At 48.1% G+C, this 23,670-nt stretch overlaps 1 protein-coding gene and 1 pseudogene across 10 annotated transcripts in view; one reads left to right on the top strand and one right to left on the bottom strand.

Moving 5' to 3' along the window:
* TACC2 (transforming acidic coiled-coil containing protein 2) overlaps positions 1 to 23,670 on the bottom strand; it is a 212,722-nt gene that overhangs the window by 175,779 nt on the left and 13,273 nt on the right. For 8 of the 10 annotated variants that reach the window (XM_043597739.1, XM_043597742.1, XM_043597746.1 and 5 more), the window contains 2 exons: positions 21,935 to 22,012; positions 14,785 to 14,844 (listed from right to left, as the gene is read on the bottom strand). In XM_043597739.1, coding sequence (XP_043453674.1) covers positions 14,785 to 14,844; positions 21,935 to 21,967 — 93 coding nt within the window. In that variant the 5' untranslated portion in view covers positions 21,968 to 22,012. Of the gene's footprint in view, positions 1 to 14,784; positions 14,845 to 21,934; positions 22,013 to 23,455; positions 23,585 to 23,670 lie in introns of those variants that run through there. The other 2 variants (XM_043597740.1, XM_043597744.1) reach the window with 2 other exon arrangements.
* On the top strand, positions 13,687 to 13,806 carry LOC122493649 (annotated as a pseudogene).

Below are 23,670 nucleotides of genomic sequence, written 5' to 3'. Positions count from 1 at the left end.
GAAGTCAAATAGGAGTCCCTGAAGACACAAGAGCATTTCTCAATTGGCCACTGGCCGCATATTGAAGTGCCAGGTTGGGGGCGCCTGGGTGGCTCAGTCGGTTAAGCATCTGACTTTGGCTCAGGTCATGATCTCACAGCTCGTGGGTTCGAGCCCCGCGTCGGGCTCTGTGCTGACGGCTCAGAGCTGGAGTCTGCTTCGGATTCTGTGTCTCCCTCTCTCTCCGCCCCTGCCCTGCTCACGCTCTCTCGCTGTCTTTCAAAAACAAATAAATGTTAAAAAAAATAATTTGAAGTGTCAGGTTGTTCACTTGCTTTGTCATCGGGCTGAGCAATGCCCGTGTCCTGGCACCGAGTGATACACCGAGATATATGGTGACCCCTGCTCCCATCTGATGGAGGAGAAACAATTACACACAAGATTCCAGCTGAGTAGGACGACTGTTTCATTATTATTTTTTTTTTAGTTTATTTATTTATTTTGAGAGAGAGGCAGCACAAGTGGGGGAGGGGCAGAGACAGAGGATGAGAGAGAGAGAGAATCCCAAGCAGGCTCTGCATTCCCAGCGCAAAGCCTGACGCGGGGCTACAACTCACGAAGCCGCAAGATCCTGACCTGAGCCGAAATCAAGAATCAGACGCTTAACCAACTGAACCACCCAGGCGCCCCAGGATGACTGGGGACACGTACCGGACTTTGGGGGTCATCTGCTCCCCTGGAGAAAGCGAGGATATCTGATCTAAAATCTTCAAGTACCCAACTGGCTTGTGGCAACACCTAGATGGGAGATATTTCCCCACCCCCTCCCCATGACTTTGTGAACCAGAATCCAGCCAGAAACGTGGGGGAAAACACCGAACAGAAAAAATGATGAGTCCATGGAAACCTGGGGCCACCTGTTCAAAGCCCTAACCAGTCTGAGAGGTGGTTGCCTTTTCCTTCACTTCTGCAATAAGTTCATCTGCTGGGGAATCAATTTTTAAAACCAAGATACAAAACATATAAGGGACAGTCCAAATTTCAAATCATGGGATGGAAAGAGACGAGAGGTTTTTAAAAACCCAATGTAGGGGCACCTGGGTGGCTCAGTTAAGCGTCTGACTTTGGCTCAGGTCATGATCTCACGGCTCGTGAGTTCGAATCCCACATAGGGCTCAGTGCTGACAGCTCAGAGCCTGCTTCCTACTTCGGATTCTGTGTCTCCCTCTCTCTCTCTCTCTCTCTCTCTCTCTGTCTTTCAAAAATAAATAAACATTAAAAAAATGTTTTTTAGGGGCGCCTGGGTGGATCAGTCGGTTAAGCATCAGACTTCGGCTCAGGTCATGGTCTCACAGTTTGTGGGTTTGAGCCTCGTGTCGGGCTCTGTGCTGACAGCTCAGAGCCTGGAGCCTGTTTCCGATTCTGTGTCTCCCTCTCTCTGACCCTCCCCCGTTCATGGTCTGTCTCTCTCTGTCTCAAAATAAATAAACGTTAAAAAAAATTTTTTTTTAAATGTTTTTTAGAATTCAATTCAAAGAATGCTCATTAAAGTATAATATAAATGTCAGAAATGGAAAAAGGGCTTTTTTTTTTTTTAAACCCCAAGCAGTGTTTCCCAAAGCAGTGGTTGTCTTTGAGCTCATCTTCCCAGGAAGGCCCCACAGCCCTGCCCGTTGGGGTGCATGCAAGACTTGGGTCAACCAGGTCCTCAGCAGGACCCCCCGCAGAACCAGAGGGACGGGAACCTGGTGGGGGTTCTGTAGGACACGCGTGCAAGGGTCACCGGCAGCCTGTTTCTAGCCGCTGTGGAAGAAGGCGGCCTGCAGCGAGAGACCACTGCCAGCAGGCAGAGAGAGGCCGAGACGAGGGACAGAGGGCAGAGGTCCCAGGGCTGTGGAGGCCTTGGTTCCAGCTGGTCCTGGGGTCCAGCCCGTTCTGCCCTCTTCAACCAACGATTACACAAGATCTGGAGTCCTCATTTGCCTTCACTGGCACAAGTTGCGTTTCTGTCACTTGCAACCAAAAAAGTACATTCCATAAGAGATCAGACCAGCTTTGAAGGAAACAAAGTGTTCTGTGTCAGATACGTTTAAGAAGGGCTCATTATCTAGCCCTTTTTTGGAAATTCACAGTGCAGGGGCGCCTGGGTGGCTCAGTCAGTTAAGTGCCCGACTTGGGCTCAGGTCACGATCTCGAGGTTCGTGAATTCCAGCCCCATGTAGGGCTCTGTGCTGACAGCTCAGAGCCTGGAGTCTGCTTCAGATTCTGTATCTCCCTCTCTCTCTGCTCCTCCCCTGCTCACGCTCTGCCTCCCTCTCTCTAAAAAATAAACATTAAAAAAAATGTTTTTAAAGACATTGACAGTGCAAGGGCGCCTGGGTGGCTCATTGGGTTAAGCATCTGACTCTTGATCTCAGCTCAAGTCACGATCTCATGGTCATGAGATCCAGCCCCAAGTTGGGCCCCATGCCTGGCATGGAGCTTGCTTGAGATTCTCTCTCTCTCCCTCTCTCTCTCTGCCCCCCCTCCCCCTCTCCTTCGCTCGCATGCTCACTCTCTCTCTCTCTCAAAAAAAAAAAAAAAAAAAAAAAGAAAAATAGAGCCTAGGGAAAGGTCTGAGAAGTTCTGTGGTAAAATAACACATTGTACTCTAGCTCAGTTTCCCCAAGTTTCTTGACCACAGCATCCTCTGTTCACGTGCCACCTGTTACCATCTCATAGAGCTAGTGCTCTTAGGTCTTAGCACAAGACCTCACTTCTTTTCACGGTGCCTAAATCCGGCACGTGATCCAAGTCCACAGGGCGGGGCAGCCCCTCACCTGGGGGAGGTGGGGGCGCCTTCGTGAAAACTGGAAGGTGGCGCTGCTCTGGGCAGGTGCGTGGCTGTGAGCAGACAGCGCCTTCATGTGAATTCGAAACAGCTTCCCTTTCCTCCAGCGGTTGCAGCTCAGACCTAGGCATTTGGCTTGTTGGGTGTTTGGGAGAAACCGGGCATGGTGAGCCCCAGGTCCCGTCCCAAGGGAGGCAGTGGAGGTGAGGCACCAGGAGATAGGCAAGAAGGGCTTCTCCGGACTTGCCGGGGCTCCCTGTGGCTGCCTGCTCCTTGTCGCTACGAATCTTCTCTTACCCCTCACAGGTGAGACCCAGAGAGAGACCCAGCCCAGCCCTGCTCAACAAAGAGAGCAACTGGAAAGACAAAACTCCTCTCCTAAGCCCGCCAATTCACCAACTGTGACCACAGGCACTGATGCAGCCACATCATCTGTTAAATTTCTCCTTTCACCCAGACCTTCCAGAAAGTATTTACCGATTTGTTGATTCATTCAATTATCTAAGATACATTCATGGAAACCCTAGCACGCGCCAGAACCAGTGCTAGAAGTGGGGGCTACAAAAATCACTGAGATTCGGTCCCTGCCCTGGAGTTGTTCACAGACTAGGGAGACAGACCCCTGTGCTGTGACCACAGAGGTATAAACACAGGGCCACCCAAGGGGGAGACCCAGTCCTTCCAGGAAAGGAGGATTCCCCCCCCCCCACACCAAAACCTCTATCAACCTCCAGGCCAGGACTGTTGTGAATCAATTTTTGGAGCTTCTGTTGGACATCTGGGTGCAAATCATCTGTGCAGTCTGAACCTGGGATTTTCTTGAGACCTTGAATCTTGTGTTGGATGGGTGGTGTCTCTGACCTTCATACACAGCCTGAGGAACAAGTTAACTTTGGCTCTGTTTCCCCCAGCTAAGGCATGCGTTTTAGGTGTTGGCTGCTATGTTCACACAATTGGGTCCAAAGGTAAAATATAAAAGATGCCTCAACTCTCAGGGCCCGCACATTCTAGTGCTCACACGATACTATAATTAGAAACTCTCCATTCACTTTTGCTGAGACCGAATGTGGGGGGAAATAACAATAACTCGTGTTTATTGAGCACTTACTAAGTACCAGGCACCGGGCCAGTAGTCTCTATGAACCGTGTCATTGAATCTTGACAACAACCTTAAGAGCCAAGTACTATTTGTGTCCTTGTTTTAGAGCTGAGGTTTGCAGAGGACAAGTGTTTGGCCATGATCTCACAACAGTGGAGTCTAAGTGGACCCATTTCTCTCTGACCCCAGCGCCAGGAAAAAGGCATTTTTGTTCTATCCCTTTAATAGGGACGTGTTGAAGCAGGTAGAGAGAGCTGGGGCTGATCCCTTGACTAAAAAAGGGCTGCTGACCCCCTGCTGGCTTGACGTACGTGATGGCTGAACCATTTCCTGAAATGAGAGCTCCTTCCTGTCCTACAGGCCTCAGTCTCCTGATCTGTGAACCAAGATGACCATCGTCCCTATTGGACAGTATCAAACCAGTCCAACCTTTACATTGCTGTAAATTCAGACTCCAAAGTATTTCTGACCCTTCTAGAATGTTCTTTACCTATATAAGACTACTACCTTCGGGTGCATGAGTTAAAAATGTTTACTATGATAACTCAAGAATGCCAATACAGAGGGAGTGACATTCTCATCTTAGTCCTGAAGTTTTAAGGTCGTAACCCAATTCCTGCGTGTCGGACTGCGACATGGGCCTCGGCTCCAAACACCTTCTACGGCCAGGCTTCCCCTTCAATCACCACATTATCTGCAGTGACTTATTCTGCAAATAATTTGACAGATAAATCTCCAGCCCTTTATCCCACGATCAAGGTTACTTTAAAGTAATTCTGGAAAGACGCTGACATGTCTAACGGCCCAGACAGATGCAAACAACAGATGGTGTAAGGAGACAGATCTCTGCTCTAACTAAGGGGGATAAGGGACCACGTGTTAACTTTCCTCGGGCAAAGGTAATATAACGGGGACTCAGGTTCGTCTTTTAAGGCCGAGAAAGACGCTCTGCCTCTCTGCCTCTTCAGCCCCATCCCTCCTCCTAACAGAGAACTAATCTGCGAGAAGAATACCATCTCCCTCCAAACAAAACATATCTGGAGGGACTCGAAACAAAAGTGCCAGTGCTGTTGATGGGAATGTCGCATTGCACTTTCCAAAGTGCGTCGACGTCCATCAGATTCTTACAGAATCCCTGCGAGCTAACCAGGAAGGGAAACCGTTTCCCATTTCTCAGACGGCAAACAGATTGCCCAATGGCTTGGCCAGGTCTTCTTCCTTGAAGTCCGATGCCCTTTCCACAACAGCAGTAACGCCCAACGCCAGCACAGCCCTTTTTTTCTGCTGTAACAGTAACAGCAAACTTATTACTACAAACACTTTCCGCGTGCCAAGTTCCGCTCTTCTACGTGCTACCTATTCCAACTCATTCAATCCTCACAACCCTATTTTCCAGATAAGAACACCTAGCACAGAGAGGTTCGGCCACTTGCACCGGGTCACACAGCTTGAAAGCGATGGAGCCAGGACTCAGCCCCAGCCTCTGCTCTCGAACCCTACCTTATGTTGCCTCACCAGACACGGAAGCAGTTGCCTCTGATCCCTGCCAACTTCCTGCCACGCGCCAAGTAACGAAAACAACCAGACACTTATGAATAAGGTGGTCTGTACCAGCCTCGATTCATTGCCCAGAATAGCACCTGGCCCAGAGGGGCACCTCATAAATATTTGTTGAGTGTACGAAAAATAGACGATTCCCGTCTCGTCTGGCAGGCCCTTCTGCAAGACCGGGAGAGGCACACTCGGCCCTTGGAGCTCACTCGTCTGCCACATTTCCTTCAGCGTCTTTGAGCCCCGCTTCCAGTGCCCCCCACCCCCACCCGCCACCCACGCCAAGTCCTGCTGCTTACGGGACTACACAGGCTGTGCGGGGTCAACGGGCGTCACCGCAGAACGGCACGCATGTCTAAAGTTTCCCTCCCGCTTCCAAAAGGCAGGCTGGATGGAAAAACTGGCGGTCCTCGGCATGACAAACTGCCTCGTCAAGCTGCGTCTTCAAATCTCTCCTTTGCTGCCACCGCTCGAGTAAACAAACAGCCTTTCTTTGGCCCCAGAATGCTCCAGAGCCCCGGGTCTATTTTAAAGCAATCTCCAAGCGGGCACAGCAACTTTCCAGTTCTAAAAACGACGCTTTATCGAGAGCTCAAGTGTCTTATGATTAAAAAAAAAAAAAAAAAAAAATCCCCTGACCTTACCTCTTAAATGTTCTCCCTGCTGGCTTTACTGGTCATGCCAACAAGGAGGCTTCATTAAGCCAGTTAGATCATGACCAGAGTGTCTTGCCAACTCGCCCCCTCTTTGAGCAAGCTTCTTGGGAGCAGCGTGACTGCAGGTGAATGCTGGGAAGTAGACCAAAGGTCATCCCCATGGCACTAGGAATCGGATTTCAGAAACAATGGCCAGGCTGCCAAATATGGAGGAACACGGTTCTGTGCGGGGCCGGCTGCCGCCCATCTGCCCCGTCGAGGGAAGGCGGATGCTCAGGCCACTTCTGCTGGGTCACCCCAAACGTTTTCTTCACCTCAGGGCAAAAACACAAGATAGAAGTGGCTCCCCCACCCTGGCAGCCGAGGTCGCCTGGGCCTCCGGCCTCGCCTGGCAGGCACTTGGTCAGGCCGAGAGCGGGGAGGCCCCAGGAGTGGCCTTTTAGGCCTCCCCAGGTGGAATGTCTTCCACCATGAGAGGGCAGCAAACACGAACAAGCTTGGGGGTCTGAGAGGGCTGGCTTTGAAGCCCCGCTCTTCCCTCAAAAGACGGGGTAAATGAGGGTCGTGTTTGCATTTTGACGCTTCTCCTTTGTGTCCGGAAGGGTCGAATCTAGGTTCTAGGTGGACACGAAGATCAAAAACCATGATATGGTGCGAGATGTTAATTTTAGCGGAAGCCGGGGGAGGAGTCGGTGGGAATTCTGTGCTATCTTTGCAACTTTTCTGCAGACCTGAAAATTTCCCACATAAAAGGCTTAATTAGGAACAAACAAACAAACAAAAAACGACGCGGTCCCTATCCTCACAGCGAATGAATGAGAGATGCACACTCCGTGAACAATGTTTGTCTTCCTTTCCCCAAAAGCAACTGGGTCAAAATGCTAAGGGTCACCAACGAAACAAAACAAAACAAACCAAACAAAAACACAAAAAGAACCTAGGAGCCTCCAAGATGCCCGAGTTGACATGTTACGGGACATCTTTGAGAAAGAAAGAAGGTCATCCCCATGGCACTAGGAATCGGATTTCAGAAAGAAAGAAAACCTTTGAGATGTCAAAAACATTGCCCAATATTGATGTCTTCTGTGGGTTTAATACTTCACGAGCGATGTAATTTAAAGAAGCCTAGACCGGTTTAGAAAACCCAAATCGTTGCACTTCTTGGAGGCTGTTGCTCTATCTACAAAATGGGGGCCACGAACCCGGGCTGCCTGCCCCAGTGGTTGATGGGAGAACCTTGTGGATACGACAGAGGGCTGCACAAATGGAGGGGAGGCTCTGCATTCAAAGAGTGGGGTATGTCAGAATAGCCTATCGAGTCCTGTAACATTTACTCAACTGAACTTCAAATGTAGGCAGAAACCCTGTTTCGCCCCTCTAGGATTCCTCCATTTGCTCATTTTCGAGGGAGAGCAGCATGAAGCCGGGCTCCAGAGTAAGGTGGTTACCGGTGGTTAAAAGCCAAGCTTTACCGTTTATTTGGCTGTAAGCCTTTGGGCTCTATGCCTCTGGGACCATATCTGGAAAATGGGGGTCATAATTACAGGGTTTTCAAGGTTAAATAGCATAATACATGAGAAGCACTTAACATAAGGCTAGACCATGGAAGATACTCCTATATGCTAGTTATTACCATTACAAAGAAGAAACTGACTCAAACCTCATTAACTAAGAGCCCCAGGGGCTATCACAGCGTGGAGCTAAAGCAGTTAGTTAATCCGATTCTTCAGAAGATTCATCTGGCCCAAACCCAGAGCCACTGCTCCAGTGAGAATTAGCACCAAGCCTAACGGATCCCTGGGAGAAGAGACAGTGGCAGCAGACAAGTCACACTGAAGGAGCAATCCACTGTTATGAACTTGAGTTCATCCTGGTTCACTGTCCCTTCCTTCAATTTCTTTCTCATTAAGTGCAGCGAAATCATCCCAAATACCCACCTGCTGCCAGTAGAATATTAGAAGACGCGGTTCCTTCTAGGGCTAGTTTAATGCTGTCGGGGTGTTGGGTTCCTTGGGTCCCGCAGGAAAGAGAGAAACTCCCTCCCCAGGTAAAACCGGGGCCCCAAGCATTTGTCACTTCAAACAATACGTGCGCATACGTACGGGTCGTTTATCTATTAAGCAGAATAATCATCACGTGGTGCCTGAGCCACAGCTAACCTCAGCCTGCAGAGACATGCTCAGTCACGTTGGTGGGTGGTCCCAGACCCCGGGGTCAGCTCACGTAGCACGGGGTCCCCTGTCCTTCTGGTCCTCTGCTTCTTGGATGTGGGGGAATTCCAGAACGCGAGGCTACACGGCTGAGGTCGCCTTCAGGAACAAACTTCAGGCCCAGGCTGCCTCTTGGACGCTGAGCCACGAACTAGAGGGGGCTGGGGGCCGCGACCTGCTCTGTGCCCTCTGAATGCTGTTTGTTTCCTGCTCCTCCCTCAGCTCTGAGCTCAAACAGCAGCTCCCCCGGGAGGCCTTCCCTGACCCCAGGGTCAGGTCAGGCGGCTCTGCACCTGTCTTCTTGCTTCATAGCATTGATCTCAGCTTCTATAGTTGAAAATCGTTTTTCTCTGAGGCTCAAACTACAGAAACATCCAGAGGGTGACATTGCTTTAAAAGGGTTTTTTAGGGGTGCCTGGGAGGCTCAGTCAGTTAAGTGTCTGACTCTTGGTTTCGGCTCAGGTCGTGGTCTCGTGGTTCGTGAGTTTGAGCCCCGCACTGGGCTCTGTGCTTATGGTGCAGAGCCTGCTTGGGATTCTCTCTGTCCTTCTCTCTCTGCAGCCCCCCCCCCCATCTCTGTCTCTCTCTCTCGCAAAAGAAAGAGTTTTTTAAATGATCATATATTTTTAAGCGAGGCCATTACAATAACAGAATTGTGTGTTCTTCTCTCCCCCCTCACAGTGTCAGAGCCATTAATGGCTATCATGACGAGCCCAAGAAGAATCCAGAAAGTGGTAATGCAGGTGGGTTGAATGCTGCCCTTCTGCTCTGGAATCCACATGCCCGGAGCTCAGAGGTCTTCTGTGGGGCTTCCCAAAGTGAACACTTGAGTACAGAACGCTGAATGACTATGCTGGTCACCTTTCACAGCGACTTATTTCACCATCAATCCCCCCATGCAGGTCCTGACGCAGGAAACCACAGCAAGGCTACTCTTGTCACAATGCCATCTCCACCTCTGTCCCAAAGAGGGACACGCAGACTAGGACCCGGGCACTCCCAGGGACAGCGCAGCCTCCGCTTGGCTCGGTGTTAGACATTCTGCCGACCTCTGGCCGGATCGTGCCTTCCGCCCCATGTGAGTCACCCTCCATAGCTGTGGTTCTGTGTGTGGTTTCTCTTCATTCCCAACCAACACGTCTGCAGGAGAGAGAGGCCTGGGGTCTGGGTGTGGGTCACAGCCGTGCATGTTAGGGACCGGGCTGCTCTGTGCTCCCTGAGATCACCCTGCCTGCCCCAAGGCTTCAGTGAGTCAGTCACGGGAGGGAGGGAGCAGGAGTGACAACTAGGACCCAGGAGGCAGCAGCGGGCAGCCACCAGGGGCCGGGCTGGAGCTGAGAGGCCTTAGCTCATTCAATAAAGGGGTAGAATCAATCCAGCCTGTTTGTGTGAACTTTGCCCACCAATGGCTTCTCCTCTCTTGGGACCACAGGGGGGAAAAAAAAATCCAGGCCATATTCCTAAATTTCAGAGTTTAAGCAGGGTTTGTGTGAATCAAAGAGGAAATAACTGAGTGGTCAGCGGGATCCAGATACAGGACCACGGTGATGCTATTAAACTTGACTTCTTGAGTTAAGATTAAAAGGTCACCAACCAATTCAACGATCAGTTGTTGCCAAAAAATTTCAAAAGCAAAAATCATTAAGCTAATTTGCTGGCCCACTGCCAGGAGACTATGACGAGAGGTCCTTTCATGCCTCACATCCCTGCTTCTTTCCGTGACCGCGTGAAGGTCCGGTCCCCCCAGGCACCTGCCATCCCCCCAGCTCCCGTGCAGTTCAGTACATCCCCTGCCGCATCTGACCCCACTCTCCACCGCGTGTGCACCCCAATCAGCCATCAGAGGAGAGCTTCTCCCCCTCCCCGAGCCTTACGATTCCCAGGTGTATCTGTTTTCATCTTCTCCCCACCATCCACAACGGCGGAGGGAACCCTGATGTAAGCCCACAACTGCTCCAATCCCATTGCCTCTCAACGGTCAAGGCCAGCCTTCCTTTGGTCCACCCATCTGTCACCTGTCCTCTATCCACCTCTACCTCTCTCCCTCCTTCCCACCAGCATGCAGGCATCTGGGATCTTCAGTCTTTAAACCTTCATACGACGCTCTCCACTAGCTACTGTCCCAGTACTCTGATCCCTTTCCTAGGAAAATTTATTGCATTGTGGATACCCCTCTCTCTACTCCCTCTTCCTTATCTTCAGTTTCCGCTTCAGCCCTCTCCCCCGCAAACCGCATCCCTGTCATCCCACTGGGAGTGCTTACCAAGGATCTTGAGGGCAACATGAGGTTTCCCTCACATCTATGGACCCCACATCGCCAAGTCATTGGGCAGGTGTCTGCCTTGATTTCTCAGGAGTATCTGATGGCCTCCCAGGTCCCTCATTATCCTATGTCTTTGGCTACAACTCCTTCACAGACTCCTCCGTTTCCCCTTGGGCTCACATCTAAATATTAAAGGACATCTCAGGGATTAGTCCTGAGTCCCTTTTCCCAGTGGCCACCTAACTACTGTTTCTCCTCCATTTCCTCCCTCCGCCCCTTAAAGACCATTCTCCACATAACAACCACAAAGCTCTTTTTTAAAACTTCAAATCAGGGGCGCCTGGGTGGGTCAGTCAATGAAACGTCTGACTCTTGATTTCAGCTCAGGTCATGATCTCATGGTTCTGTGCTGTCAGCATGGAGCCTGCTCGGGATTCTCTCTCCCCCTCTCTCTGCCCCTCCCCCCACTCATGTGCTTGCTCTCTCTCTCTCTCTCTCAAAATAAACAAATAAGTAAATGAATAAATAAATATTAAAAAAAATCTCAAACCACGTCCTGTGACTCCTCTGGTGAAATCTGGTGGTAAATCTTCAAGATTTACCCTCACCCACCTCCCTGGTCTCACATCCTGCCATCATCTCGCCCACTCTCCTCCAGCCACACTGGCCTTCTTTGCTGATCTCGAAATACCACAAGCTCATCCCTCCCAGACATGTCACAGTTGCTCTTCCCTTTTCCAGAACGTTCCTTTTCCAGAACTTTATGTGGCTGCCTCCTTCCCGGCACATCAGGTCTCTGCAGAGAGGGCTCCTCTGGCCACTTATCAAAAAGAGCCTCTAACCACAATGAGACACCCCTCCCCCCCCCCCCCCCCCCCGCAGGATGGCCACTACGAAAGCAAAAACCAAAAAGAATAACAAGAGGTGGCAAGGCTGTGGGGAAATTCGAACCCATGTGCTCTGTTGATGGGAATGTAAAATGGTGCAGCCATCGTGGAAAAACTTGGTGGTTTTCAAAGAATTAAACATAGCATTAACATATGATCCAGCCATTCAACTTTTGGATATATATTCCAAATAACTGAGAGCATGGAATCCAACACATTTGTACGCCCACGTTTATAGCAGCAGCATCCAAGCGTCCATCAACAGACGTATGGATAAATAAAATGTAGAATATGTATAACGGAATCCTATTCGGCCCTAAAGAGAAAAGCTGCAACATGATGGACTTAGAAGGCATTATGTTCCAGTGAAATAAATCCGTCATTAAAGGACAGATACTGTATGATTCCACTTATATGAGGTACCGAGTGTAGTCAAGTTGATAGAGACAGAGAGCAAGATGGTGGTTGCCAAGGGCTGGGAGTGGGGAAGGCAATGTGGATTCTTGTTTAATGGACACAGAATTTCGGTTTGGGAAGATGAAAACTTTCTGGACACGGATGGCGGGGATGCTTGCCCAGCAATGTGATGTGCTTAATACCACTGAACTGTCCACCGTCCACTTAAACATGGTTGGGTTGGATGGGGCACTTGGGCGGCCGACTTCAGCTCAGGTCAAGATCTCCCAGTTCGTGGGTTCGAGCCCCGCGTCGGTCTCTGTGCTGACAGCTCAGAGCCTGGAGCCTGCTTCGGATTCTGGGTCTCCCTCTCTCTCTGCTCCTCCCCCACTTGTACTCTGTCTCTCAAAAATGAATAAACGTTAAAAAAAATTTAAAGAAATTAGCGCCTGATTCCAGTTACCCCTGGAACATTTATTATGAGTTTATTTGCCTGCTGGCTTATTGTCTGTTTTTCCCTGTGGAAGGGGAAGCCGTGCCAGAGTCGATTATGGCTGAACTATTCACTGGTGATCTCAAGTGCTAGAATAGTGCCTGGGAAACAATAGGCACTTGATAAAGTCTTTTTAAAAAACATTGTATTTTGTTTACTTGTTGGTTTGTCTGTTTGCTCACTTGCTTCTTTTTTTTTTTTAATTTTTTTAATGTTTATTTATCTTTGAGAGAGAAAGACAGAGCGTGAGCAGGGGAGGGGCAGAGAGAGAGGGAGACCCAGAATCCGAAGCAGGCTCTAGGCTCTGAGCTGTCAGCATGGAGCCCGACATGGGGCTCAAACTCATGAACCGTGAGATGGGGCTCGAACTCATGAACCTGAGCCCAAGTCGGACACTTAACTGACTGAGCTACCCAGGCGCCTCCCACTTGCTTATTTTCGAACTCCCAGCTGGATGTCAGTCCCAGGAGGCAGGGACATGGTTTGTCGAATGCACAGCACCTACACCAGTACCAGCCACCCAGCAGAGGCTTCAGAATTGTCCCGTGAGTGAATGAAAAATCATGTCCACATCAGGGAGCCTGTCCGTGGGATCCTGAGCTCGGTAGCAAGGTGCTGTGGAAAGTCCCGAGCTGGACGGAAGAACCCAGTGCAAAAAACTCTGACCTGCCATTCTCTGTGATGCCCGGGAGACCGGGGTTCTAATCCCTGCTCTGCACTCACCCCGATGACCCACAATGATTAACCTCGGAGCCTGCTCCTTTGTCCGTAAAGCAAGAGTGAGCAGCCTGGTCTGCCCACCTCCCGGGATTTTGATGAGAACCCGGTGAAATCACATGTGGGCAAGGCTCCCCCGTGCTCTACGCACATGACCGCATTAGGTCACAACCTCAGACACTGAAACTGCTATAGAAACATAAAGATGAATGGAAATTAAGATGGACACACTAGGGCTCCAGCAAGGCTTGACTTTAAACTCAACAAATCTTCCCCTTTCTCATTCTTGAAGCCCCCCCCCCACCCCCACCCATCTCCTTCACTTGTTTTTGTGTAGATTCCTTTGCTCCAGGAACCCAGTATCCATCTTGGCATCTGGTGACCTCAGTGTATGCTCAGTAACGAGACTCTGGTGGCCGGTGCCACCTCAAGGACGTGGCCAACGGGACGGGCAGCACATACCACGTTCCTATCGAAACTGCCCAGTTCCTCTTTTTTCCTACAAACCCCCTCAGTCCTTTATTCCAGGCGGGTCTGCAGTCTTGAAGGCATTAGCCTGCCACAGCCTCTTTCACCGGGCACAGTAATAAAAACTCTCCTTTGCCATCGCTTCTCGGCCTTTTGGCTGAGATCAAGTGTAGTATCTGTTCTTATCAGTTTAAAACTCTCGTTCCTTTTTATCCCCAAACTCTGTCTTCATGTGATATTTTGGCTCTGGAGCCCAGAGGTCGGTTTGCGACAACGACATCCCTGTTTGATGGGACATCCGGCCACCCTCGAGGGTGCAGCTGCTGTTTCCTTAAAGCCAGGAACCTGTCCCCTAGGAGCCTAACCCTCTTCCCTAGGTGTGATGGGCTTTCAGAGCAGGTGGCATTTTATTGCTTCACACTGACCACGCCCACAAGCACACACCAACCTTGCCTGACGTTCTCTCCAGGAAAAATCTCCTTGAAATGGATGCAGGGCCCCGAACTTGCCGTCTTCCCCAGCAGGTGTCAAACGCTTCAGCCCGAGCTTAAATTCTGAGACTCAGCCAGCTGCACAACGACGCTGACAATGGACTCAGAATGCAATCTGTTTTTTGTTTTTTGTTTTTTTACGACACATCAGTTTTGCCCACTGGTGGTGTCGACGGGACCCCCACTCCATAAAAGCCGCACTCCAGGACAAGGGAACGCAAAGCCGATGAGTGTGGAAGGTTAGTATTGGCTCCCAGCATCTGCGTTACGTGGAAAGCATAAGCCTCCTTCAGCATCTCACAGCATAGCGCACGAAAATGTCATCTTAAAAAATCTAAACCCATATTGCCGGGGCACCCGGGTGGCTCAATCGGTTAAGCGTCCAATTTCAGCTCAGGTCATGATCTCGAGGTTTGTGGGTTCGAGCCCCGCATCAGGCTCTGTGCTGACGGCCGGAGCCTGCTTCCGATTCTGTGTCTTCCTCTCTCTCTGCCTCTCCCCCCGCTCATTCTCTCTCTCTCTCTGTCTCTCTCTTTCTAAAATCAATAAACATTAGAAAAAATTTAAGCATGTATTGCAGATTCTACTGTTTTACAACTCACTTGAGGTAGATGAAAGGAAGCGATGGGAGGAGGAGCAGCAAACCTAAAAGTGTAAGGGAACGTGCCACACGCAAAGGCTGTAAACATCTAGGTGTTAGGAAGGGGGCTGAGATGCGGACCACGCACAGCACACTTCGGGTACCTGCTCAGGCTCGGGGTTTGGAGGCCACAGGATGACGTTATGCAAGCCGGAGTTCTCTTGCTGGAAGCAAAGGAGTCCTGCCATTAGGATGGGCCGCAGGAAACAAGACCCCCCACACTACCACAGGGACAGTCTTGGCTGGTCTCTACTCCCGGGTCTGACCTGCTGGGTGTACTCCCGCCCTGCCCGTGGCTACCAGGGGACATTTGTCCCAGAGGGAAAGGCACCTGCAAGTAGGCAAGGGTTGGGACTGGGCAGGCCTGTTCTCCTCCTTTGCCCCGGTGACGTGGCTGATCCTCAATGCCAGGTCTTTAATCTGTGAACCGGACCTTCCTTCAGACCTGGGTCTTGCCTTCTAAAAGATCACTTGTAAGCAGAATGCTGGGACCCCCAAGTGTCTCTTCACAGAGAAAGAGCCTCTGGGAGAGGCCGGGGGCCCTGGGTGGGATGGGAGGAGGGGAGGGTGGAGGCAGAGAAACTAGTTTGGAGCTGTCTGGACTGATCCAGGTGTGAGGTAAGAGGGTGTGATGGTGGGGGTGGAGAGGGAAAACTAAAACTACATCTTGGACACGTGGCACCTTTTTGTCTTTTGAGGAAGTGCTCTAAGTGGCATTGATGGAGACGTCATCAACCGGGGCTCACCTTTCCCCTGCAGGGGTGGGTGCATGACTCAGGCGGGCTAATCAGAGTGTCCACAGCCAGTGGCACATGGATTGATCCCAGACAGAGCACATGACCCCATCAGGGCCAGTCCTTGGACGGTGCTAATCAGAGGCTGGATCGCCAACAAGAAGAAGCCTGGATGCCTAGAGTAGCCGGTGCCATGTTTTGTTTTGTTTTGTTTTGTTTTGTTTTGTTTTGTTTTGTTGTTTCTGCAGGCCGAGGGGACATCCCTAAGCACTCGGGCATCACGGAGGAAAGCAGAGCAAGATCCAGAGACAGGAGATCTCCAGCATCTTCTTTTGAACCTCTGGACTCAGTGACTGCTGCAGCTAGACTCTCTCTGGGCTTCCTAATCCTACGAGCCAAACAATCCTTCTCGGCCTATAGTCGTTGGAGACAGGTTTCTGTCTCTCGCAACCAAAAAAAGTCTCCATTAAACAGGAATCTAAAAGACTAAATGGCCGGGCCATTAATTTATTAATTATTAATCATAGAGTGATTTATGAAATGTGGACAAGGGGGGTGAGTGGAGTCAGTGGTGATCCCCAGATTTCTGTCTTGGATGGTAGGGTAGATCGTGGTACCCAGGAGGGGGGATTCAGAAGGAGAAGACGATTGGGGTGGGAGAGCTTAATTCAGGTTTGAGGAACAGGAAGTGACCATGGATCATTCAGGTACAGACACCCAGGAGACAGTGGAAAGATAAGTCTGGAACAGCAGCCCCACGGGGGAGCCCTGATTCCTGTAGCCAAATATACTTGTGTTTTCTTTCCACTTGTTTCTCTGTGGAAGGCAAACCTTGTTCTGACCCTGGAAGCCTGAAGGCAACTCCATCATGTCCCGCTGGGTCATGTGGGGCTGAGGTTGGAGATGTGAACCAGAAGGGAACTGAGGAGGGAGAACAGGGTTTGGGGCTGGCAGGAGGTGAGAAGATCTGAAAGACTGAAATATATATATTCATCGCTTGCAAGGATATAATGAAATGGACCCCACCCCCATAGCCTGATGAGAAACGTATAAATTGGCATCACCTTTCTGGAAAGTATTTTGAATATAGCTATAGATAGATCCAGATCTAGAGCAAGAGTTTTGAAATCACCCTTTATTTGACCTAGAAATTCCATTTCTATGAGTCTATGCCCAGTAAACCAGCCTTCGATTCTAAACAGTGTAGTTTAGTAAAGGTAGGGAAAGAAAACTATAAGCCACTTTAATGTGCCTCTATTTGTGTAGAAATTCATCTCGGATTAGAGGAGTTCAGCCACTGCCCCAAGGAGTTCTCAAAGCGGTAGGACAAATATTCCTCTATTCTAGGTTTTCTCAACCTTGGCCCCTTTGACATTTTGAGAAGAATAATTCTTCGTTGTGGGGGTTGTCCCCGTGCATTGAGAACATTTAGTGGCATCCCTGACCTCTACTCGTGCCTCCACTCTGGAGACGTGATACCAACCCTGCCTTCAGACATTGACAAATGTGCTGGGCGTTGGGGTGCCTGGGTGGATGCCTCAGTTGAGCATCTGACTCTTCATTTCAGCTCAGGTCATGATCTCACAGTTCGTGGGATCAAGTCCCACAGCAGGCTCTGCTTGGGATTCTCTCTCTCCCTCTCTCTCTGCCCTTCCCCCAATTTCATGCCCATTTTCTCTCTCTCTCTCTCTCTCTCAAAACTAAACAAACAAACATTTATAAATAAATAAACATTTATAAATAAATAAATAAAATGTAAGATAGAATATTTCTTTAAGTTAGAGACTACAAAGAGGTAGGACATGAGCCAACTCCAGCCACCAGGAGCATCCTTTTGACTCACAGAATGTTCAAAAATAATTTAAACTAGTTGCCAACACTTGAAAAATTGTAAAGTTTCTTTAAACAATCTCTTCTAGAAAGTAGAAGAGGAGAAAGCACTCCCCAACTCATTTTATGACATTAGCTTTAGCGTGATACCAAAACCAGGTAAAAAAGGAAAACTACCAAGCAATATTTAGCATGAATTTAGATACAAAAAGCTTCAACAAAATGTTAGCAAATCAAGTCTAACAGTCTTTACAAATAATTATACACTACGACCAAGTAGGATTAATTCCGGTATCCAAGACTAGTTCAACATTTGAAAATTAACAGCGTAATCTAATATATCAACAGCCCAAAGAAGAAAGATCGTATGGCTACATCAATTGATACAGGAAAAAAAGCATCTGAAAAAATCCAATACCTATTCATGATAAAATATCCTCAGCAAACTAGGAATAGAGGAGCATCTTCCTTAACTTGATAAAGAGAATTTATAGCTTAGTAGAGCATGCAATTCTTGCCCTCAACGTCATGAGTTCAAGCCCCACATTGGGCCTAGAGCTTACTCACAAGATAGATGGGTAGATAGATAGATAGAGTGTTTTTAAAAGAGAAAATTTATAAAAACCTGCAGCTAATATCTTACTTAACAGGGAAAGACTGAATGCTTTCCCCTCACAATCGGAAAGCAGGTGAGAATGTCCACTCAGACCATTTCCAATTAACATAGTATTGGAATTCCTAGCCACAGTAATAAGGCAAGAAAAATAAATAAAAAACATACAGAATTGAAAAAAAGAAATGCAATCCCCCCTTTTTGCAAATTGTCTACATAGAAAATCCCAAGGAATCTACAAAAAAACTTTTGGAAATAATAAGTGAATTCAGCAAAGTCACAGGATACAAAATCAACACACAAAAAATCAATACACTGACAATGAACGTGTGGAAACCAAAATGAAAATACTATTTATAATCACTGCAAATAAAATGAAATACTTAGGCATAAACTGAAAACGTATACAGGATCTATATGCTGAAATTTATGAAATGATGATAAAGAAATCAATAGGACCTATATAAATAGAGAAGCACTGGGTGTGTTCACAGACTGGAAGATTCATCATATTAAAGATGTCAATTTCTCCAGTATATCTATAGGTTTAATATTATCCATATCAAAATCCTAGTAAGGTATTCTTAGACCTAGACAAGCTTATTCTAAAATATATATGGAAAGCTTTACGCCCTAGAATAGCTAAAACAATTTTGAAAAATAGTAAAGGGGGATGGGACTTATTATACAGCAGCAGTAATCAAGACTGTGGTATCAGCAGAAGATTAGGGGCGCCTGGGTGGCGCAGTCGGTTAAGCGACCCACTTCAGCCAGGTCACGATCTCGCGGTCCGTGAGTTCGAGCCCCGCGTCGGGCTCTGGGCTGATGGCTCAGAGCCTGGAGCCTGTTTCCGATTCTGTGTCTCCCTCTCTCTCTGCCCCTCCCCCGTTCATGCTCTGCCTCTCTCTGTCCCAAAAATAAATAAACGTTGAAAAAAAATTAAAAAAAAAAAAAAAAAAGAAGAGTAGACATGTAGATCAGTGGAATAGAAAAGAGAACCCAGAAATAGACCCACACAAATACGACCAACTGGTTTTCGACAAAGGTGCAAAAGCAGTTTAACGGACAAAGAATAGTGTTGTCAACACTTGGTAGGTACCGGAGAGATGGACATTCATTGGCGAAACAAAACAGGACAAAAACAGAAAATGAACTTCAACCTGAGTCTCAAGCCTTACACAAAAACGGATGCGAAATAGATCACGGATTTGAATATAAAATGTAAAACTATAACACTTTTGGAAAAGATAATATAATAGGAGAAAATTTTCAGGATGTAGGGGTAGAAAAAGAATTCTTAGACTTGGCACCAGAAGCACTAGAATTGGCAGAAAAGGAAAAGGAAAAACTGATCAATTGTACCTCATAAAAACTTTTGTTCTGTAAAAGAGCCTGTTGAGGTGATGAAAAGACAAGCCATGAATGGGAGAAAATATTGCCAAATCACAATCTGACAAAGATTAGTATCTAGGCTACACCAAGACTCAACGCTCAATAGTTTCTTAAAACTCCAACTAGAAAACGGCTAGAAGACATGAACACCTATCTCACCAAAGAGAACCCATGGACAGCAACAAGCTCATGAAAGATGGTCAGCATGGCCGATCATCAGGGAAAGGCAAGTTCAAACCATAGTGACATTAGTGACATATCACAACACATATCAGAATGGTGTCACCTAACAGTGACAACACCAAATGATGGCCAGGCTGCAGAAAAACTAGATCACTCATACATTACTCGTTGCTGGTGGGAATGTAAAATGGTGTAGAGATTCTATCTAACTGGCTGTTCTTTATAAAACAAAACATGTGGGGTGGCTCAGTCCGTTAAGGGCCCGACTTTGGCTCAGGTCATGATCTCACAGTTTGTGAGTTCAAGTCCTGCTTGCGGCTCTGCGCTGACAGCTTGGAGCCTGGAGCCTGCTTTAGATTCTGTGTCTCCCTCGCTCTCTGCCCCTCCCCCCACTCGCGCTCTGTCTCTCTTTCAAAAATGTAAATAAATAAATACTAATTTAAAAAAAAAATGGGGCACCTGGGTGGCTGAGTTGTTGAAGCATATGACTCTCGGTTTCCGCTCAGGTCATGATCTCAAGGCTTTGCTGGTTCGAGCCCCACATTAGGCTCTGTGCTGGCAGTGCAGAGCCTGCTTGGGATTCTCTCTCTCCCTCTCTCTCTGCCTCTCCCCCACTTGCGTTGTCTCTGTCTCTCTCAGAAATAAATAAATAAACTTAAAACAAAAACAAAAAACTAAACATACAACCACACATGACCCAGCCATTGTGCTCTTGGGCAATTGTGTCAGAGAAATGAAAATTTATGTTCACACACACACACACACAAAACCTATATGCAAATGTTCCTGAGAGCTCTATTTGTAATCACCCCGAAATGGAAACAACAGCAAATGTTTCTATACCATGGAGCACCACTCAGCCAGCAAAAGGAGTGAACAACTAACACAACAGCCTGGATGAATCTCAAGGAAGCCATGTTGAATGAAAAAAGCCAATTCCAAATGGTCACGTATCGTGTGGTTCCATTTATATAACATTCTCAGAAAGCCAGACACAGACAGAGAGAACAAATTAGGAGTCGCCAGGGATTAGGAGAAGGGAACAGGAGGGCGGTGGGTGTGGATCTAAGGAAAATGAAAGGAATCCTTCAGGTGGCGGGAATGCTCTGTATCTTGACTGCATCAATGTCAGTCTGCACGTGCGCTGACGTTTTGCAAGATGTTACCCTGGGCGGGACTAGGTGAAGGGTGCAGGGATCTCTCTGTACGACGTCTTGCAATAGCATGCTATTGTTTACCATGTCTACCATTATCTCAAAAGAAAAACTTTGATTAAAAATATTTTGCGATTTCATAGAAAAACACGCGTTTTTTACTTCTATTGAAGAAGTTGCAAGGTCTTGGAACACTGGGCCTGCCATGGCAGCCATCAGCTGGAGGTGATGGTGGTGCCCCCTCCAGACAACAGGACAGGATCCCTCCTGTTTGCCACAGCACCTCCTTCTCTCTACTGTCTCCTAACCTGCCATTTACTACAATTACTATTTCTGGTCTGCTCCTAAAGACTGGAGTTTGCTGCCTTTGCCCTCGATGATTCCCGTGTTCCTCCTTGGGAAAAGAAGATTGCAGGGAGGAAAAAAGCAGAGAGAAAACAGATTGCTTTGTGCTGGCTTTCAGATCCCGTTACCCCGTTTGGAAGGCTCACCACCATCGATCCAAAATTCCCACTGTGTGCAAGATGGATAGGAAAGTGTCCCCCTGGTTTTGTTCACCAGGACACTGAATTGAATCTCTCAAACTTAAAATGGATAGCTGTAAAATTTGAACGTACTTTAACAACACCAGCCTTATGCACGATTGAGCACTTAAGACTCATTCCTCAAAAATGAAAACCCGACCTAACGTGGAAATGACAGTTCGCGTTTAATCTGCTCAACAGTGATAGAGTTTAAGATCGCTTTTTGAGGGCCACAACTATTTTGGGGAGGAGTGTGGATAAGGTTTTATTTCATCCTCCTGTGATGCATCCACACAAGGGAACAGATGGGTGGGCACAATCCAGAAAAAAATATGCCAAACTCTTAGTATGTCAATGTTAAAAGCAAGAAATTAACCGTTAAAGTAGTTTTTTACAGTTTATAAAATCGGGGCTAGCTTGAATGCAACAACTCTGAAAATGGGAATAAGAAATACTTATGCAGATACATGTGCCATATGTATCCAGGTATAATCTGTGTTTTTTAAATGTTTATTTATTTATTTTGAGAATGAGAGAGAGAGAGAGAGCGGGGAAGGGGCAGAGAGAGAGGGAGGGAGAGAATCCCAAGCAGACTGTCAGCGGAGAGCCCGACGCGGGGCTCGATCCCACGAACCCTGAGATCATGACCTGAGCCAAAATCAAGAGTCGGATGCTTAACCAACTGAGCCACTCACGTGCCCCAATCTGTGTTTTAGCTTGCTCCTTCCTGGATGGAGGGGAGATGCTCAGGGGGAAAAAAAAAACCTAGTCAAGGTCAATCAAGTGATCCGGGTAGGTTGAGGGGGAAGCTCCCTGACACCCACCTGGTTTTCCGAGGTGCTGTTCTCATTGCCCATGGTGATTCAGGGTGCCAGCGACCCTCTGGATTTTACCAGAAGCAACTGGAAGAAATAAAAGGGTATACACATCCATAAAATTGAAGAAGACCTCAGGCTTTTTTGGTCTGCCCATCAACTCAGACTCAAAAGCCAGGTGATGGGGAATGTTGATCTCTGCAGCCACATCACGGAAACTTGCCTTTGAAGGGTTTTCTTTTGTTATACGCCACCCAGACTTCTTTCCCCTGTCCGGGCTGCTGTTCTCACTCCCCACCCCAGGGGCTGGCAGACAGCTCAGAAAAATAAGTTTGTTCCTGAGTCTCCGACTTAACGTCAATGTACACGCAGAGGTGTATCTACAAATGAAGTGACAGAAGGGGCCCAGTTGCCAAGGAGAGCTTGAGAAGTGTCACTGTCGAGGTGTTTTCTGAGCCCAGGTCAGCGCCGACATCAGCTGAGTTCCAGGAGACCCCCTAACATCAGCAGGACGGGGACTCTTACCTTCCTTTTTCTAGATGGAGAAACTAAGTCCCAGAAAGCTTGTAAAACATATCCAACTTTCAGAACTGGAACCTTAGAGATTCCCAGTCTATTCCATGGGGGGGGGGGGGGGCGGGTACTGAAATGGGAGAAGGCAAGGGGACTTGCCAAAGACCCAGCTGGGACAAGTCAAAACTGGTAATAGAACTCAGTCTCCTGCCTTCGAATTCAAGATTCCTTCCACAGCAGTGTGGTATCATTAGTATTTGCTCAGAAAACCTCAGTGATTGACTTACAAATAAAATTTGTCCATTGATCTGCTCATCCATTCAACCAACACTGACCGGGTAGCTACCGTACGCTGTGCGTACTGAACCGTCACTGGAAAATCAAATTGAAGTATTTTGAGCAGCACAAATAAAATGCCCCCCAAACTGAGAAAATTGTGAGTGATGTCACTGCAGTGATCAATTCTCTCACTCCTAACCCTTGAGCCAAAAGGATACAAGTCCTTAACCCTTCCTCGACCTTCACTGTTTATAAGATGGGCCAAAAATAAAATGCTCACTCACAGAATGTAAAAATCGTCATGTGCTTCAAATGGATCGCTTCAGGGTGTTTTGGATGTTCATTTGGAAAATGATGACGCTTCATTAGCAAATACCATTGAATGCTACAATCATTACGCCCTTATCTATCACCGTCACATCCTCGTGCCGACCAGTTTAACCCAGACACAGTCGGAATGTCATACGGTCCAATGTCACATTAGTTTGTGAAACTCATTCGGAGGATTCAGTTGAATAATTGTATGACAGATCAGAGCGCTTGAACTAGCTTTTTACACAGGTAAACAGACTAAAGACAATGGCACAACTACTTCTGGCCCAGTGCGAATTTCAAAGCCACAGAGCGAAGGCTTGGCCGTTTCTGGAACTCTCTCCTCCGTGAGCTGCAGAACTGCCAGCCCCTCGGGCTCCCCCAGGACCAGAAAGGAAGGCGGGTACAGCTTTGCCGGCTACTTACATTCGGGGAGGGTCTGTGCGACTTGGGAGGCTGCGGGCCCACGGAAAGTCTGCTGTTCAGCAATCGGACTTTCTCCTCCTCCATTCAGAAGCAGGTGAGGCCCAAGCCGAGGCATCCGCCCACCTTCACGCAGTTGGACAAACAACCCGTCTCCACCCCTGACACTGACACAAACCAGCTGCGCCTCATACCTGAGCGGCGGCTGTGCGGAGCCT

This window comes from Prionailurus bengalensis, chromosome D2, assembly GCF_016509475.1.
Source record: "Prionailurus bengalensis isolate Pbe53 chromosome D2, Fcat_Pben_1.1_paternal_pri, whole genome shotgun sequence".
NCBI classification, from domain to species: domain Eukaryota; kingdom Metazoa; phylum Chordata; class Mammalia; order Carnivora; family Felidae; genus Prionailurus; species Prionailurus bengalensis.
Note: the sequence above shows the minus strand (reverse complement) of the source record. Positions and strands in the feature narration are given on the sequence as shown.